Genomic DNA, 16811 nt, shown 5'->3' on the forward strand with positions numbered 1-16811 from the left:
GCTCAGCTCTGCCATACACTGTAATGTTTCTCTCTGCCCATTGTGAATGAATCTCATCATTAAGTCTCAATGAGGAAGAATGAGACACAGATTTGATCTCGCTGTCGCGCTGCCGGCGCCCATCTCCAGTGACTCCATTGGACGCGGGCTATCATCACCTCGCACAGGCAATTATATCTGCTCGCTAAATATAGTACACACAATAATCAGGCATTCCTGACAGACCAGGAGCAAGAGGCGCAGACCCGTCCTTATAAGAGGGCGGCACAACAGTTTATCAGGTCCATCTCCTACCTACCAACCAACGGGATCGATAAACTCAATGGATTTCCAAAAGAGACTGATACTAAATATAACACACATCCCAGCTAGCACATAATGTTCTGAGAACCATATGTTTCTTAGAGCTTATTGAGAGTGTGGTTGCCCTATGGTTATTTTTCAACCTTCCCACAACTTTCTGGGAATGGTGCAGGATAGTTTCTTGGCTTTGCAACATTCTCAGCACAATTATGGAATTTTATTTCATTACTTTACCGGATGTTTCCTAAAAGTTCAAACATGGTTACATTTAATTTACATTTTGGTAATGTTCTAGGAAAGTTCTCCAAATGGTTTGACATTGATAATGTTCTCAAATAGTTCAGAGAATGTTAAGAAACAAAGTTCTTCTGTGGGAATTTCAGTATTTCAGCATAACGTTTCCTACAGTTTTCATGTTCTTAAATTGTTCCAAGAACGTTAACAGACAACGTTTAACTGTGGGAATTTCAGTACTTCAACATAACGTTTCCTACAATTTTCATCATGGTTCTATTTAAAGTTATGTTCTCAAATTGTTCCGAGAACCTTAAGAACTTTCCATTTAAACCACAAGAAAACGTTTGTAAAGTTTGGAGAACGTTCTAATGTTATTTAAAAACATATACATTGCGTTTTCAGTAGCAACAAAACTCTCTCTCTCTCTCCTCTATTTTGTTAAGTGTGTTCAGGTGTGTTGCTTCGCCCACTAATTGGCCACATCTGATCTTAATGAGTGCTGAAATGGGTTCTGTTGGAATAGACTCAAATTAACAGCTTCGCATGCTTAAAAAAACCCATTGTATGCTAGCTCCATCCTGGTGTTGCAGTGGACTAATTCCATGGATAGAGAAGAAATGATTTTACGTTCAAATCTCACTGATGCCGTGTCACAATAAATATTGTAATGTGTTATCATGAGTAATGCCTAAGGAAATTAATTTCCATGTTCCCTATCTGTTCTTGGAGTTCAAAAAAGTGAAACCCAAAAAAAGCTAGCAGTGTTATTAAAATACTTATTGAAAGAAGTTTTAAGGAAGTTATTCAAAAAACCATTTCATTTCTCAGAGAGTTAATAATAACCCCTAGGAAAACGTACAAGGAACCCAGGTAAAACCTCCGTGTAACCTAAAAATAAACATTCACAGAACAGGCTAAAAGTTCTGGTCAGGACACGTATGGCTTTGTTCCCAGATCAATGGGAAACCAAAAACGTACATTCCAACAACTTCCAAGGAACCAAATGTGCTAGCTGGGATTATAAGGCATTGGGATTCATTGCATGTACAGTATCGTGCACACCATTTATTAGTAGGCATGGTTTGAATACCCAAGCTGACAAGGTAAAAAATCTGTCGATGTGCCCTTGGCCAAGGCACTTAGACCTAATTTGCTCCAGGGATGCCGTACTACTAAAACATTCCACTCTTACTGGAACAAGCCGACTGGTCCTAATTATGCCAACAACATATATATTTTTTTTACACTTAGATAAATGACTAAATCCAATCTCTAGCTGTTTGTTGGTTTGCATTTAGACCTAGATCATTAATTAATCAAACCTTTCTTTGTTGATACCATCCCTACAGGTCATAGTGCAAACAAGGCATTGATACCCACCTGATAATGTTCGGAAAGGATTTTATGAAAAATCAAGTGAGGGGAGCTTTTAAGCCAAATGAAGAGCTTGCCATCACTGATACTATTTGCACATGACATACTGTACCTCAGGAGGCTGATACAAAAGTGTGGATGTTTGTCCAGCTCACAGACTCTTCCATACATACAATACAGCCAAAGCCCAGCTTTGCAGTCCTCCCCATTCATTCATTTCCACCCTCGTATTATCTGCCCCGTTGGTTGATCACCTCAAATATGAGAAAACTAAGGTCTAAAGGGGCAAACCTTGCTCAAAGTTCACACACTGGTACGTACATATGCTTCTTTGACTTTGAAATTGACTACATTGCAATCGGACTGTGCAGAATCACTGATCTACACAACACCTAGCCACGGAAGCCCAGGCTTCCCTCACGAAATAGCTCACTATTCCAAATGTCAAGTCAATGAGACACAATTTGGAAGGTTGGCTTCATGAGACTACAAAACACCTTGGCTGCATTTACACAGGCAGTGTTGGTATTTTGACCAACCAGATTAGCTCTGAAAGAGATCTGATATGAAAAGATTTGATGGGATTGGTCAAAACACACAAAAAGATCCGAATGAGGCTGCATGTGTAAATGAAGCCCTTGCATCCCTAATACCTACTTATGATGTGATCAGGAAAATCACATAGAACAACAGGATCACATTGGTTCATCACATTGACCATGCGTCTGTCCTCCTGCAGCAAGAAGTTGAACCAATGTGATGGATGTACATCGTTATTAGCGCATCCATTTGAACAACCCCAGCTTTTGACTTCTTGGCACTCGCAACCATTAACAAACATAATCAACACTTAATAGAACACCCAGGGGCCTACTCCACAGCAGGTGTTGGCACAGCGTTCCTTCTTTTCTGCAGGTAAAATTAGAGTGCAGTGGAGTTGCCCCATGGGAGGCTTGTTCTGACTAACTCAGTCTTACTGGAACAAGCCGACTGGTCCTAATTATGCCAACAGCCTCTCGGGGGAACAGACTACTACTCTCTCTCTCTCTCTCTCTCTAATTAGTGCACAGGCATCCCTTTTCTCTCCCTCTATCCAAGTCTCCCTTCTCTCTCTCTCTCCGAATCTCTCCGAATCTCTCACTCCCTTTCCCACTATCCAGCACACAGAAAGAGAGACACTCAACAACAAATACTACATGCACAGAACTGATTGAGGAGGCCTCCATAAGGAATATTCCATTAGTTGACTGTTATTTCTAGGCTTCATTCACTCTTAAATAGGAACAATCCCTGTTCTCAGATAAGTTGGATGGATACCTATGCAATGATTACACAACCCTACATTTTTTTTTTTATCTGTCAGTCATTTAAATGGATGTCACACCAAGCATTTCCCCTTTGTCAAGAAAATCCATCCACCTGCCAGGTGTGGCATATCAAGAAGCTGATTCAACAGCATGATCATTACACAGGCGCAGCTTGTGTAGGGGACAATAAAAGGCCACTCTAAAATGTGCAGTTTTGTCACGTAACACAATGCCACAGGTGTCTCAAGTTTTGAGGGAGCGTGCATGTTGGCATGTTGACTGCAGGAATGTCCACCGGAGCTTTTGCCAGAGAACTGAATGTTAATTTCTCTACCATAAGCTGCCTCCAACGTCATTTTATTTGACAGTATGACCAACTGGCCTCACAACCGCAGACCACATGTAACCTCCACATCCGGCTTCTCACCTACGGGAGAAGTATTTCTGTCTTTAAGATAGCCCTTTGTGGGGGGAAAACTCATTCTGATTGGCTGGGCCTGGCTCCCTATGCCCTCCCAGGCCCACCCATGGCTGTGCCCCTGCTCAGTCATGTGAAATCCATAAATTAGGGCCAAATGAATTTATTTCAATTAACTGATTTCCTTATATGAACTGTAACTCAGTAAAATCGTTGAAAATGTTGCATGTTGCGTTTATAATTTTGTTCAGTGTATCAAACAGCCTTAAAACGATCTACATTGGTTTGGATGCAAATATCATGAAACCGATAAGACACCTTCATTTGACTGGGTGAAAATCTGTTTTTTGGACCTAACTTGCTAACCACATCTTCCATGTGGTTTCTTGCTTCACAGATGACCTCTGAAATGATGACCTCTTCCTAAATATTTGACCACATGATACATTTTGTGTATGGTTCACTAGAAACAAAGGGTGGCTCAACCAGTGTGTGTGTAGTGGTGCCTGGAGAAGTGAGTATACTCTAATTTTAAAACATTTCCCCAAACAAATGCGCTGCGTGAAAAATAACATGACAAACAGTAACATACACTCTGAATTACCTAAAATGATGAATCCCATATGTCTTTCACAGTCAGGCCAACCTAAGCTGTACTGTGCAAGTAGGCTAATAGTAGGCCTATTCTTGAAAGATGAATTAAGCTGCCAACTGAGTCTTCTTCAGGTTGCTTGAAAGTCAAACTTTTTAAATAGAAAAACAACTAAATGGGATGTTCTAAATTCAAAATAATGCGTAAACCATATCAGAAGACCACTTTTAAGGTCTGGGAAAATCAAATAAGTTTTGTGTTAGTTACCCTTTAATTCAAGTTTGCAGGCATCTACAGTTGAAGTCGGAAGTTTGCACACATTTAGGTTGGATTCATTAAAACTCATTTTTCAAACACTCCACAAATTTCTTGTTAACAGACTATAGTTCTGGCAAGTCGGTTAGGACATCTACTTTGTGCATGACACAAGTAATTTTTTCAACAATTGTTTACAGACAGATTATTTCATTTATAATTCACTGCATCACAACTCCAGTGGGTCAGAAGTTTACATACACTAAGTTGACTGTGCCTTTAAACAGCTTGGAAAATTCCAGAAAATTATGTCATGCCTTTAGAAGCTTCTGATAGGCTCATTTGAGTCAATTGGAGGTGTACCTGTGGATGTATTTCAAGTCCTACTTTCAAACTCAGTGCCTCTTTGCTTGACCCCGTGCGAAAATCAAAATAAATCAGTCAAGACCTCATAACAAAATGTGTAGACCTCCACAAGTCTGGTTCATCCTTGGGAGCAATTTCCAAACGCCTGAAGGTACCACGTTCATCTGTACAAACAATAGCACGCAAGTATATACACCATGGGACCACGCAGACGTCATTCCGCTCAGGAAGGAGACGCATTCTGTCTCCTAGAGATTAACGTATTTTGGTGCAAAAAGTGCAAATCAATCCCAGAACAACAACAAAGGACCTTGTGAAGATGCTGGAGGAAACAGGTACAAATGTATCTGTATCCACAGTAAAACGAGTCCTATACCGACATAACCTGAAAGGCCGCTCAGCAATGAAGAAGCCACTGCTCCAAAACCGCCATTGAAAAGGCAGACTATGGTTTGCAACTGCACATGGGGACAAAGACAATACTTTTTGGAGAAATGTCCTCTGGTCTGATGAAACAAAAAAAGAACTGTTTGGCCATAAATAACCATTGTTTTGTTTGGAGGAGAAAGAGGGAGGCTTGCAAGCCGAAGAACACCATCGCAACCGTGAAACACGGGGGTGGCAGCATCATGTTGTGGGGGTGCTTTGCTGCAGGAGGGACTGGTGCACTTCACGAAACAGATTGCTTCATAAGGAAGGAAAATGTATGTGGATATATTGAAGCAACATCTCAAGACATCAGTCAGGAAGTTAAAGCTTGGTCGCAAATGGGTCTTCCAAATGGACAATGACCCCAAGTATACTTCCAAAGTTGTGGAAAAATGGCTTAAGGACAACTGTTTCCTCCAAGCTATTGGAGTCGCCATCATGAAGCCCTGACCTCAATCCTATAGAACATTTGTGGGCGGAACTAAAAAAGCATGTGCGAGCAAGGAGGCCTACAAACCTGACTCAGTTACCCCAGCTCTGTCAAGAGGAATGGGACAAAATTCACCCAACTTATTGGGAAGCTTGTGGAAGGCTACCCGAAATGTTTGACCCAAGTTAAACAATTTAAAGGCAATGCTACCAAATACGAATTGCGTGTATGTAAACTTCTGATCCATTGGGAAGGTGATGAACGAAATAAAAGCTGAAGTACATCATAAAGTGGTGATCCTAACTGACCTAAGACAGGGAATTTCTACTAGGATATAATGTCAGGAACTGTGAAAAACGGAGTTGAAATGTATTTAGCTAAGGTACAGGTAAACTTCCGACTTCAACTGTAGGACTGTTTTTTGTGTGTGTAACAGGGAGTTAGCAAATAAAATGGCCACTGGATTTATGCAAATAATCATGATATCATTCTCCCAGATAGACATAGGCTACATTTAACAGAAGACTGTTAGGCCTATCATTAGCATCACACTATTTTTCCTGTTCCTTATTTGTTTGAAAGCTGGATGTTTTACTTCATATTATTATTATTGTCTTACCTTGCTTCAAAGTAACCTATAGACAAAATCCCACCTTAGAAACATGGAGGCAATTATTTTATAAAGACTTCCTCATTATGCGTTATCCTGGTCTATTGTTTTTCTTTTTCATTTCTTTCATTGTCCAGCAGCCAAAGGTAATATTAGCAACTCGTGATAGTTTTTGCATCTTAAGATCTCCCCTCTTTCTAAATTTCTAACTTTAATTTTTAAATCTCTGTCTATGAATCAGCTCACAAGTGAGGAGTGCTTTTGAGAAGATGTTTTCTTGCTAATTGCATTTTGGAACATTCACGCATAGGACCACCGCCGTGTGCACATTGCTGCACTTAAAATGTGAAGAAAATAATAGTTTTAAGCTAAACATTTTGGTCTGTTCCATCAGCTTTCTTAATTGATACGTTGTATACCTCCACTACACTACTTCAATACGCATCGTGTGGATTAAGTAGTGAGTATACACAATTCCTACTGAAAAATAAGTGGGTATACAGCGTATACCTCCGTATACCCTCCACTACGCCACTTGGCTCAACTAACCCTTGGCATGACTTACCCCACTCTCGTCCACTGTATTGTATTGGTCTGACCTATATTCCCAAGCTCCTGGGCTCCCGAGTGGCGCAGCAGTCTAAGGCACTGCATCTCAGTGCTAGAGGTGTTATTACATACACCCTGGTTTGATTCCAGGCTGTACCACAACCGGCTGTGATTGGGAGTCCCATAGGGCGGCACACAATTGGCCCAGCTTCGTCCGGGTTAGGGTTTGGCCGGGGTAGGCCGTCATTGTAAATACGTTTTTTTAATTAACTGACTTGCATAGTTAAATAAAGGTTGTTTTTCATGTGAACACGTTTTCCAAAAATTCTTAAATATCTGCTCAGAATTATGATTCAAAGGTGCTGAAAGGATGGGGTGTCAGCTATGACATGACACCTTGAGTTTGAACATTTTATTTGGTTATTGAACTACAGTAGGTGAAGTGGATTTGCTTCTGGTAACGGAATTACAGTGAAGGAATTACATCATGGGTCCCTGATCTGTACTATACAGAAATTGAAAATGATGGATATGAATATCATTAAGGTGATGTATCCTGAATAGGTACATAAAGGTAGAAATATGCTATTTCCTTTTTCATATTTGGATACTGTTCTACACGCTGGCTGGTGTTGTAATGAGCTGCGCCCCAAACAAGACTACATTTGGTTGGTCTGGACCCGACCAGATCTGAAACAATCATAGATGTCTACGTTACAAGTTGGGCATCACAGTACAGCACAGTAGAGCACAGTACAGTTCAGTACAGTACAGTACAGTAAAGTAAATATGTCCAGTAGAGTACAGTACAATAAAGTACATTTGAGTAATTTATACTGTACTCTACTTTAGTGTGCTCTACTGCAATGTACTGAACTCTACTCTACTGTGCAGTACTCTACTTTTCTTTACTGTACTGTTCTGTACTGTAATGTAATGCCGGTGATGTGGATGTCGATTATGGCAGCCCCCCACACCTCTCTGATTCAGAGGGTTTGGCTTAAATGTAGAAGACGCATTTCAGTTGAATGCATTCAGTTGTACAACTGACTAGGTATCCCCCCTTTCCCTTTTTCCTTTGCTGTTCTCTACTGTGCTCTACTTTACTGTTCAAACTTCCGGTGTCGGTCAGTTCTCAGTGGTTGAGGATGCTTATTACTGTCAATAGGCGATAGGTGTCATAGAAGCTGTCATTAATACCCGGGAGAGGTGACATTAACTGGAGAAAGAGAGGAGTGAGAGAGTGAGAGAGACCGGCAGAGAGAGAGAGAGAAAGGGAGAGTGAGGGGCTTTCCAGACTGTTTTCACAGTCTTGCTTTTAACACCTGATGATGCAGTTATGAGCTGAACATAACAGCATCCCAGTGGAAGGGAGTACAGTAGCAGGTGACCCAACTGTGGTTTGTGACAACTATGATTTCCCATTGTAGCCAATTCAATTGCCGTTACAGATTTTTCAGTAATTCCGTTAGCGATTTGGTAACATAATTATGAGTTCTAATCACTTAATAAAACAAACTTGAGATCAGTAAAAACACCAGAACTAATTGGTAGGTCTTCTACTTTTACTTGTTACCACCTCTTTCAATTTTCGTTATCCTTCCTCCTCATGAGGGAGAGAAATGACAAAAATAAGAGAGCTTGGGTCTATAAGGTAAGGTTCTAGCTATCTGCAGACAGAGGATTGTGAGATAGTTGGTTTGAATGGTGTTTTTTTGCTGTGTGTGCTGTCATTCTGTGAACAAACTTTGCATCTGCACTGTTCTTCAAGTAAATGTGTTTTTGTTACATTTTTCTGTGGATATTCTTAAAAGTAGTCATTGTGCATTGAGTTGTATGGTTTGTTTAACATTTGAAAACCAACTCTGTGTTGAATTGCCCTCTATTAACAGTAACAGGTTCATAATGGCATGGGCGACTAAAGACAGTGTGCAAAATATCTGGCCGATTGATGATTTCAAATGGTAGGAATTCCCATTCAAATCTCTTCAGAGGAAAGTGTGTGATTTACTGCATGTTGTTCCTACTGTGCTCTCTGTGTCCACACTGTGGTATGTATGTATGGCCTTCCCCTTCACAGGCTCGAAAATCAATTGTGATTGTGATGCCGTAGTCAGCAAAACCAGTAAATGGCTGAAGTCGGAGTGAGCACACACTGGCTGCATCCCAAATGGCACCCTATTCCCTAACAAAGTGCAATCCTTTTGACCAGAGCCATATGGGCCTTGGTCAAAAGTAGCACACTCTTTAGGGCATAGGGTGCCATTTGGGATGCATACACTGTCCATGTGCTGTGTGGCACTGATTACTTCAACCCATTCTGCTCACTCTCCCTCCACCACATAACACAGAGCTTGTCATTAGCTAATAGCTATAATACTCTGTTGCCCTAGGATATAAAACTGTACCATAGCTTGTATTATTTCAAGGATCTCCTTCAAGGTCTAACAGCTAATGGAATTGACAATATTGCAAATGCTTCTGATCAACAAGTTTAGGTTTCATGTATACAGCATATTATGGAATATGTCATCTTTGCTAAAGGAAAATATATATCATATAAGCCATCCAGTTTTAAAATAAAGAGCTCACTGTGTATGGGACTTTGGACGCCAGAAACAGCTCCACTTGAAGCATTCGACATACTGTAGAACTGAAAGACAACTGCACAGGTTTGATTTAGGTATACAAGCATACCTTATTTCCCAGAGCAAACTGAACGTGCTGGATGACAGAATAGACAGCCATAAATAATGACATCTGTAGAAAAATGTCTAGAAGTGGCAGTAGAGGACAATTAAAAAATACAGCTCAATTCCATATTAAAACGTGGTACTGTTTCGTATTTCCAAAGCAGCACAAAGATTGCAGTAATTACAAAGTTTGATGTTATTTCTAGGCTGTGGGAGCACCACAGAGTAAGGGAGCGTATTATCACAGACATGTCCGAGTTATTCATTGGCACGTGTGAGTCGATTGAGGAGCTTGAGCTTCTCTGCACTTGTACAGTATCTCAACTCTTTTGAAATTCCCCCTTTCATCCTCCAACAGCCCCTTTTGTGATTATTTCACAGAGTTCCATTTGCCCTCAAATGTGGAAAGTTTAGCTCCACTAAGTCAAATGGCTACCTATAGGATGTAAGAGACATTATGGAGGAAGTGACATACAATGCTACGGGGCTATATTCAAACAAAATCTGAAAAAAATACTTCACATTTTCTCTTATCAAGACATTTCAACCAATAATGGAGAGTGCCATGGTCAATTGAACTGAATAGTAAGGTTATTGATTTACCCTTTAGGGTAATTAATTACCTTTAAATACCTTTCAAAAGAGCATTCACACTAAAACTAACAATTGTCTGCTGAAATAGAACCATGCCATTCTTGTTCCTATGGATGTCTTGTAAGCATACTAATTAGTTACCATAACAAGGTTTGTAACCCTTTGTGGGTTTACCTTTTTGACTATACCCCCCCATCTTTCAGAGATATGATTCGGCTTGAGGATGAACATTACAGGCGCACTCTACAGACAGCAAACTATCTTGCCGGGACCTCTTTTTCATTCAAATCACCTCACCATTCTAAGGTTTGACCAGGGATCACAATGTCTAATTCTAAAAATGTCACACACTCACAGGAAGTGAGCAACAAAAAAGTAAGACGGCACCAGTGAACCTGTGTGGCTTAGTAAAGCATGGCGCTTACAACGTTTAACCCACGACAGTGGGTTAAATTCCCGCTGGGGACACCCATATAAAAACACATACATGCACTACTGGAAGTAGCTTTGGATAAAACGTCTACTAATGGCATATATTACCGTTTAATGGAAATATGAGCATGCATGAGACTCATTTGCCTCCTTTCCATCTCTGAAAGGGTCTGTAGCAAAATGTCTGAGGAACTCAGCAGCAGAGTCCGCATAACACTATCGCCACTGAGGGATTAGATATACATTCGAGGCCTACATTAGAGAGGCTGATGCAACTCTTAAAATCTGCAATATGTAACTTTTTGGGTGACCCAACCAAATTCATAATTCTCATTGAAAGCAAGTCTAAGAACCAGGTAGATATTTTCCATAGTGCTCTATTTCAATGCTTCCCGTTCTTAAGTTTAGTTTTTGCGTCTTTTACTTTCGGTTTTGCACACCAGCTTCAAACTGTTGAAAATACAAGATTTTTGTTTATTGAAAAGATAGTACAATGATTCTCTAGTCTTCACATTGCTTGTTTGGTTACATAAACTGAAACTAGGTGAACTATTAGAATTTTTACAACCAGGCAATGATGGAGCGATTTCTGCGTATTGCACCTTTAAATGGGACAACCATTTTCACAACGCTTTGAGGATAATAAACTGACCCATGTTAACATGAGATCAGATGGTCCCAATGGCCTCCGTCTCATTTGCAACACCAGTGAAGGTAGTTAGTGTTACCTGGGGAAGGATTGTAATCTCACTTTGTTATTTGAAAAAAATATATATATTTAAAATAATTACCTGAGATTCAAAGGACTAAAGACACATTTGGGGCCATTCCAATATAGCCTAGCCATGTGTGCTTTCTTTCTGAGATACTCAGCTTCACACCACTGAAGCAGTCTTGTTAGTCTAGCAGTCGTGTTAGTCTACATTCAGGCATAACTTTATCAGTACATCCTTATAAACTCAGCAAAAAAAGAAACGTCCCTTTTTCAGGACCCTGTCTTTCAAAGATAATTAGTAAAAATCAAAATAACTTCACAGATCTTCATTGTAAAGGGTTTAAACACTGTTTCCTATGCTTGTTCAATTAACCTTAAACAATGAATGAACATGCACCTGTGGAACGGTCGTTAAGACACTAACAGTTTATAGACGGAAGGCAATCAAGGTCACAGTTATGAAAACTTAGGACACTAAAGAGGCCTTTCTACTGACTCTGACAATCACCAAAAGAAAGATGCCCAGGGTCCCTGCTCATCTGCGTGAACGTGCCTTAGGCATGCTGCAAGGAGACATGAGGACTGCAGATGTGGCCAGGGCAATAAATTGCAATGTCTGTACTGTGAGACACCTACGACAGTGCTACAGGGAGACAGGATGGACAGCTGATCGTCCTCGCAGTGGCAGAGATCGGTACATCCGGACATCACACCTGCGGGACAGGTACAGGATGGCAACAACAACTGCCCGAGTTACACCAGGAACGCACAATCCCTCCATCAGTGCTCAGACTGACCACAATAGGCTGAGAGAGGCTGGGCTGAGGGCTTGTAGGTCTGTTATAAGGCAGGTCCTCACCAGACATCACCGGCAACAACGTCGCCTATGGGCACAAACCCATCGTTGCTGGACCAGACAGGAGGGGCAAAAAGTGCTCATCACTGACGAGTTGCGGTTTTGTCTCACCAGGGTTGATGGTCAGATTCACGTTTATGGTGAATGAAGGAATGAGCGTTACGCCGAGGCCTGTACTCTGGAGCAGGATCGATTTGGATGCGAAGGGTCAGTCATGGTCTGGGGCGGTGTGTAACAGCATCATCGGACTGAGCTTGTCATTGCAGGCAATCTCAGCGCTGTGCGTTACAAGGAAGACCATTTTAATTGAACAACACATGTAGAGACTAAGTAATTCCACAGGTTTTCATCTGTGAACTGCCTCTCAATGTGACTGGATTGAATTCTTAGAAGTGTGAAATTCCACAGTAACGTAATTATGCTGAGACTTTTCACTTTAAAATGTATGCCAAACAAAATCCTTTGATTTCCAAGTTTAACAAACCATACAACTATACAAAAACACATTTACTTGAAGAACAGTGCAAATGCAAAGTTTGGTAACATAATGACGGCACCAACAGCACAAACCGCCAATCTGTTACCAAGATTTTCATCTGCACTCTTCTTCAAGTAAACGTTTTTGTCAAATTTTGTGTGTACATTTTTAAAAGTAGTCCTTGTGCATAGAGTTGTAAGGTTTGTTCAACTTTGAAATCACCCTCAGCTTAATTCCTTTTCCGTGGAATTACCCTAGTGCAATTCCCAAATTCTTATGCAAAGTTTCAACCACCTAATCTGGATTTAATGGATATGATGACTCAATCCAGATATCGGACTGATTGCGTTCACTTCCTCTTTCTCTTGTTTGCAGGAGTATTGCGGGCCCATCTCAGGGTAACATATGAAGCAAACTAAAGAAGACAGTATTTATTTTAGATGCACAAATATTTGTTGTTTCCATCAGCCATAGTAGGTTTTAGGCTACCACTACGATGTCACTGTGGATGTGATGAAAAGCTGACAGATCAGACCTTTTCCCAGCATTAACACCCACAGGACCAGACCTCAACCGATCATGATTTTCTGAAAATGGAAGCTATAATAGGCCTGTAATGTGAGCAGTATAGTCAAAACCAAAAGCAAAAGTATTACAACTGTCTAATTGTACATTTGACACATGCTTTTTATTATTTTTGATCATGAATGCCCACAAGTTGCCATAATATGCATATTCATGGAACATAGGCTGCCACTGGGCACACTTGTCTGTGATTGTGAAGCAGCACAGTTCGACAACTGAAGCAGTGGATGTACAAATATGCTTCTAAAAGATGTGGCTCTAAAACCATTTTAGTATTCATTTCACAGTGTGACATCATGTTTGTGACTCAGAATCATCAAAGATATGGGCAATATTGACTAATAGCCTATTTTAATCCAACATGCTCATTCAACTAACGGGATAGCCTCTCAGAACGAGAGCAATAGCCTACTCTACCAGCTGATTAAAAAAGATGGTTAGACCTCTAAGAAGGTTAGAACAAGAAAAGTTTCAAATGTAGGGTAAATGCAAAGTGCATGGATATGCACAAGAGCAATGTATTAAGATTTCAGCAACATGGTTTATCAAACGCCGTGTAGACTTGCCAATGTAGACTAACAGCAATCAAGTAGGCTAACGTTACATTGTAGCAGTATATTGTCGCAGGTATCCAAATTGTAGCAGGTATGCAAAGTGTGTTACATTATAGCCTAAACGTAAGCAAAATAGTTATGTTATAGCCTAGAATGCTTATATTATATGCCCAATATGTTGACTGAAAAAGAGATAGAGAAGAAAGTAGAAGTAGAAGAAGAACAATAAAAAAAAAACGGTTCAGGCTATGTGGAATCCCATCTCAAAACGTGTAATTGTTGTAATAAAGAATGGAATCACATGGAATGGAAACACGCGTTGGTGGAAACACGTCCAGTTTCAGTTAAACACCCCATGCCATGCATGTCTATTGCACAAATGTTGCAGGCTGCTGAACAAGAAGCAGAGGCAGGTGAGCAAATGTGTAGACTTCAATCTCTAGGCAGTAACGGACTAGGAGGACTGTACTTTCTTATTACCTTGTTCGCGTGGTAAAAGTCCAACGAGTTTAGACAACTTGGATCAGAACCCACACTTGACGGATGCGCAGGATAAAATCTCACGTCCATATCAGGTTCTGCGAGACTGACGGCATGAAATCCGTTTCAGTGTCTTTGACTCACTCTATTGCTTAGCCAAACAAAATAAGAAAGAAGTAAAGAAATAAAAAGGGGTTGAGTTTTCTGTGCACTCTGTGCACTCTTCCCTCACATCCGTTTGCGGTCGAACTTCTGCACCAACTCGCGTCCTAGTGATGAACAGTCCTTTTTTTTCGCTTACTAGAGCGCGTCCGCTTTGGAGAACCAAAACAGTTATCACTTAACGGTAGAACAAAAATAACAGCACATATGCAGATTAGTTATACTATTAAGTTAGGCATACTCCTGAACAAATGAAATACAATGTTCCCCCCTAGGTTTATTTAAAAGAGCATAAGATGAGCCCTCTGAATATGTTTGTTTTTTCCCGTTGTTCTCATACTCCATAGGCTTTGTGACGGAGGTGCATATTCATGCATTGATTCCAGGCAATGGTTCGAGGACAGAGAAGTGGTTGGACTGTTCTTCACCATATGCCATGCGACCTCTACTGATAATAAATGGGAAAGAGGAATGGAGGGAAAGGGGGGAGGGGAGGTTGGTGGCTGCCTTGGCAACCGCTCTCCTTTCTGCAACTGCGCGTTTCAGATTAGCAATGTAGTAGTGTGCAGGGCTCTGCATTATAAAGCACACACAGATTAGCCTATACAGTATATTGCGTTCCAAAGGTTCCGTTAGCTTTATTTAGTGCCGAAAGGCATGAGGATCCACAGTCTGCATTCAATGCAATATTTCGTCAACATACATGTTAATTTAAACACAAACCTCTGTATAGAAATATAGAACTATGAACCTATAGAATTCCAAACAGTACACAAATGTAAAGGTTTGGGTATACACAGCAACTATTACACATCGACCAAGGACACAAACAGCTGTAATGAAATGAAATGTTACTGCAAAAAGCTGATTGAGCTCTTGGCATTGTTTAATTTTGATGTAAAAAATAAAACAATGTAAACATCCAATGTTATTTCAGACGAAGCAGAGGAGGGTTAGCATTCTTTCCCATTTTAGCAATGATTATGAAGTTAACAATTGTTATATGGTATATAGAGGCTATGTCTAAATCCATCACAACAAAAAGGCATCATGGGAAATTACTTTGGAATGTTAAAAGTAGGCTAATAGGAATGGCTATTGGCTATTCATGCTTTGTCTAAGATCGACATGATTTTTTATATGTTTTGCCAATTGTGCTTGCATTTATACAGATAATATAATGGTATAGCAATTGGCACCACTTTTATCAAAACAATAACAGATAAGGAGTATGTTTAATGACTAGCATATATGAATATAAATACATTGATTATTAAGTCCCGTTACTGATTAGTGACATGAGTTGTGATAAACATTTTACATTCTCAAAGGAGTGCAAAATATCCACAGGAGCTACATATTATACTGGCAATTGAGTGCAAACGTATAGGGAAAGGTTGAAAAAGCTAGCTCCCTTTGACAGCTCACTGAATTTGATGGATAGCACTCCCTTGCCCTGTGATGTGCATGCACATTTGATGTTGAAATTGCCTATCCATGGGACCATTGTCTTTCAATCATGTCAAGGCAAAGTACAGATTACACTTTGCAGTGTTGTGTTATTATCATACCACTGTAGATCCATGCACCATGCACAAAATTGTTTATATGTTCATATAAAGTAGGTAAATATTTCAGGTGCCCATTGTCAATGTATTGTTGGTTGCAGCATTCAAAAATAATCCTTCCAGTCTAGTCCTTAGAATTATTATGATTTGCATTTACTGATAGTAAAAACATGAAAAGAGTATGGATCTGAATAAACATTTTATTTGTAGTAGGCTATATGTCATAATGTTATATTGACAGCATTATTATGATTGGTTGTGGACCTGTTCCGTTCTCGACCCAATAGTGCATGCCCGTTGTTTAGTATGGACCTGACTGTGTAGTTGTGCTTTACCACTGTCAGCACACACAGAGTTAACCCCATGGCCCAGTGCCATAACTTCATGGGAATGGAATGTGGAGTGCTGTATGTATAGAGCTCCCTTCCCAGAAGCCTTCACTGCCCACCGAATGCTAATGATCAGTATTATTGAAGCACAATTGATGTGCTAGCAACCAAACAAGAGAAACAAATTTCTACAAAAGATGTATTGTTCTTTAATTACTGAATGCTCAATGGCAATTAATGGAACAAACTACACTAGCCACTTTAATGCTAAACAAAATAAGATGTGAATGAAAGAAAACAATAGTAAAGATGAAAGCTGGATAACGTATTTTCGCTCGCTGTACTGCTTCTGCCGAATAATGCAAAAAATATTCATCAAGTTGACATCTTCACTGAGACAGGTTATTATAATACTACAATTTCTTCATTAAGCAGACAGTCTTATCCAGAGGGGTTAAGGGGTCAAGGTCACATCGACAGATTTTTCACTTAGTT

At 40.1% G+C, this 16811-nt stretch overlaps 1 protein-coding gene across 1 annotated transcript in view; it reads right to left on the reverse strand.

Moving 5' to 3' along the window:
• Positions 1-14858, reverse strand: part of LOC118360193 (TOX high mobility group box family member 2-like) — a 125002-nt gene extending 110144 nt beyond the window's left edge. The window contains exon 1 of the mRNA XM_035739432.2: positions 14258-14858. Coding sequence (XP_035595325.1) covers positions 14258-14347 — 90 coding nt within the window. The 5' untranslated portion in view covers positions 14348-14858. The remainder of the gene's footprint in view (positions 1-14257) is intronic.
• Between the last annotated feature and the right edge of the window lie 1953 nt (positions 14859-16811).

Source organism: Oncorhynchus keta, chromosome 27 (genome assembly GCF_023373465.1).
Source record: "Oncorhynchus keta strain PuntledgeMale-10-30-2019 chromosome 27, Oket_V2, whole genome shotgun sequence".
NCBI classification, from domain to species: domain Eukaryota; kingdom Metazoa; phylum Chordata; class Actinopteri; order Salmoniformes; family Salmonidae; genus Oncorhynchus; species Oncorhynchus keta.